The sequence below is a fragment of the Aplysia californica genome, unplaced genomic scaffold (assembly GCF_000002075.1).
Source record: "Aplysia californica isolate F4 #8 unplaced genomic scaffold, AplCal3.0 scaffold00660, whole genome shotgun sequence".
NCBI lineage: Eukaryota > Metazoa > Mollusca > Gastropoda > Aplysiida > Aplysiidae > Aplysia > Aplysia californica.
The window spans coordinates 334,136-335,736 of NW_004797930.1; the positions used below are offsets into that span (position 1 = coordinate 334,136).

At 40.3% G+C, this 1,601-nt stretch overlaps 1 protein-coding gene across 1 annotated transcript in view; it reads right to left on the bottom strand.

The window, feature by feature from the left end:
• Positions 1-514: 514 nt before the first annotated feature.
• Positions 515-1,601, bottom strand: part of LOC106013109 (phospholipid phosphatase 3) — a gene marked incomplete at its 3' end in the record, with an annotated part of 15,717 nt that continues 14,630 nt past the window's right edge. Inside the window, 2 exon segments of the mRNA XM_013087937.2 lie at positions 515-694; positions 1,405-1,462. Of these exon segments, the coding sequence (XP_012943391.1) occupies positions 515-694; positions 1,405-1,462 (238 nt within the window).

Below are 1,601 nucleotides of genomic sequence, written 5' to 3' on the forward strand. Positions count from 1 at the left end.
ATATGGGCAGTTTGAACCCACTGTCGCGATGAGACGTCATGTCCGGAAACAAAACCCTATGGGACTTTCCGAAGCCAAATGACGCTATAGTGAGCACGTTCACTGTTGAAGCTAGAGAGGTGAGCAGAATAAGTCTGATTCCCTGTAAAGACTTCTCTGATGACACCCACCCCTTGGCGCTCATATGACCTTATGCAGTTGCGAGCGCCGTAAAACCCTCTACTATAAAAAAAATCGTTATTACGCGGTTGTGCCTCACTAACACACACACTGATAACCAAAAAAGAAACACAGCAACCAAATACATAGAGAAAGAAAGTGGTTGCTCTAGTGTAGTTTGCTCCAACTTTCTTATCAAACATCTATCTTCCTCATCGCTCCTCCTCCTTTACTTTGAATGCTACTCTCTTGTAACAGCTCTGATCTTCAGCGCTTCTATGAGCAATGTGTGTTGCTGATACTGTACACCTATTACAGCTAAATTGAATACAACACGACAAAAAAACAAACCTACCGCGACAACTGCCAGAAGCACCCCTAGCCCCGCCCCCGCGATGACGTCAGTAGGGTGATGTTTGTTGTCTGTCACCCGGGAGACACAGATGTAGGAGGCGAGGGATAGACAGAGCACTTGGAGGAGGGTCTTAGGGAGGATGCATCTGGGGAATTCTGTAATTTGGTGCTGGAGGTATAACTGTGGATATAGATGACAGAGCACTTGGATGATTTAAGGGAGGAGGAGGGTGGGAGGTACTCGGTGCTAGAGGTATAGCAGTGGGTTATATATGGACAGGGATCATTGTGTGTGTCTTGTTAACTTATTTTTTTGTTTAACCTACAAACAAAACCTTATTTTTCATGAACTTAACCCTATCCGTACTTCGTGCTTTACTATCGTATCCATACGACGTGGGGAACTCTGTACCACCACTTTTCAAAGAGGAAATTTACTTGTTAATACTTTGCATAGTAGTCTGTCAAAATGATTTTTTGAGAAATACTGAAAGTTTCAAAGAGATCATTGTGCTAGAAGTATTCTAAAATGTGAAGAATTCTAACCCGGGGGCACAAAATGACCCCAGGGCGTACGGATATGGTTAAAAGCTAAGCTTATTACAGGGAACCAGATTCATTAAATTACCTTAGTGAACACAATGACTTACAAGAGTGAATGAGAATACTTACTATCGTGATCCTAAATGTTTACAGTTATGAACATAAAGACTTACAATACGTTGCAATAATGACCTAGACACCTCGACTTATCATATTGCACTTAATGACTTATTATTATGATGAACATAATGACTTTATATGAACTGAATGACTTTCTATAGTAAACCAAGATTCTTAATATTATGAACATAAACCCTTACTACAGTGAACCTATATACATGTACTTACTATAGTGAACACCAGGTTGTAGAAGGCGACGGAAGCATGGCCAGAAAGGAAAGATTTTCTGGGAAGTCAAAGAAAAAGAAAAAGATATTCACACTTTGATAAAAGTCTTTCCATGACATTCGTTTTTTTGCTGTTGAGCCAGACCTTCTTCTTCTTCTTCTTCTTCTTCTTCTTCTTCTTCTTCTTCTTCTTCTTCT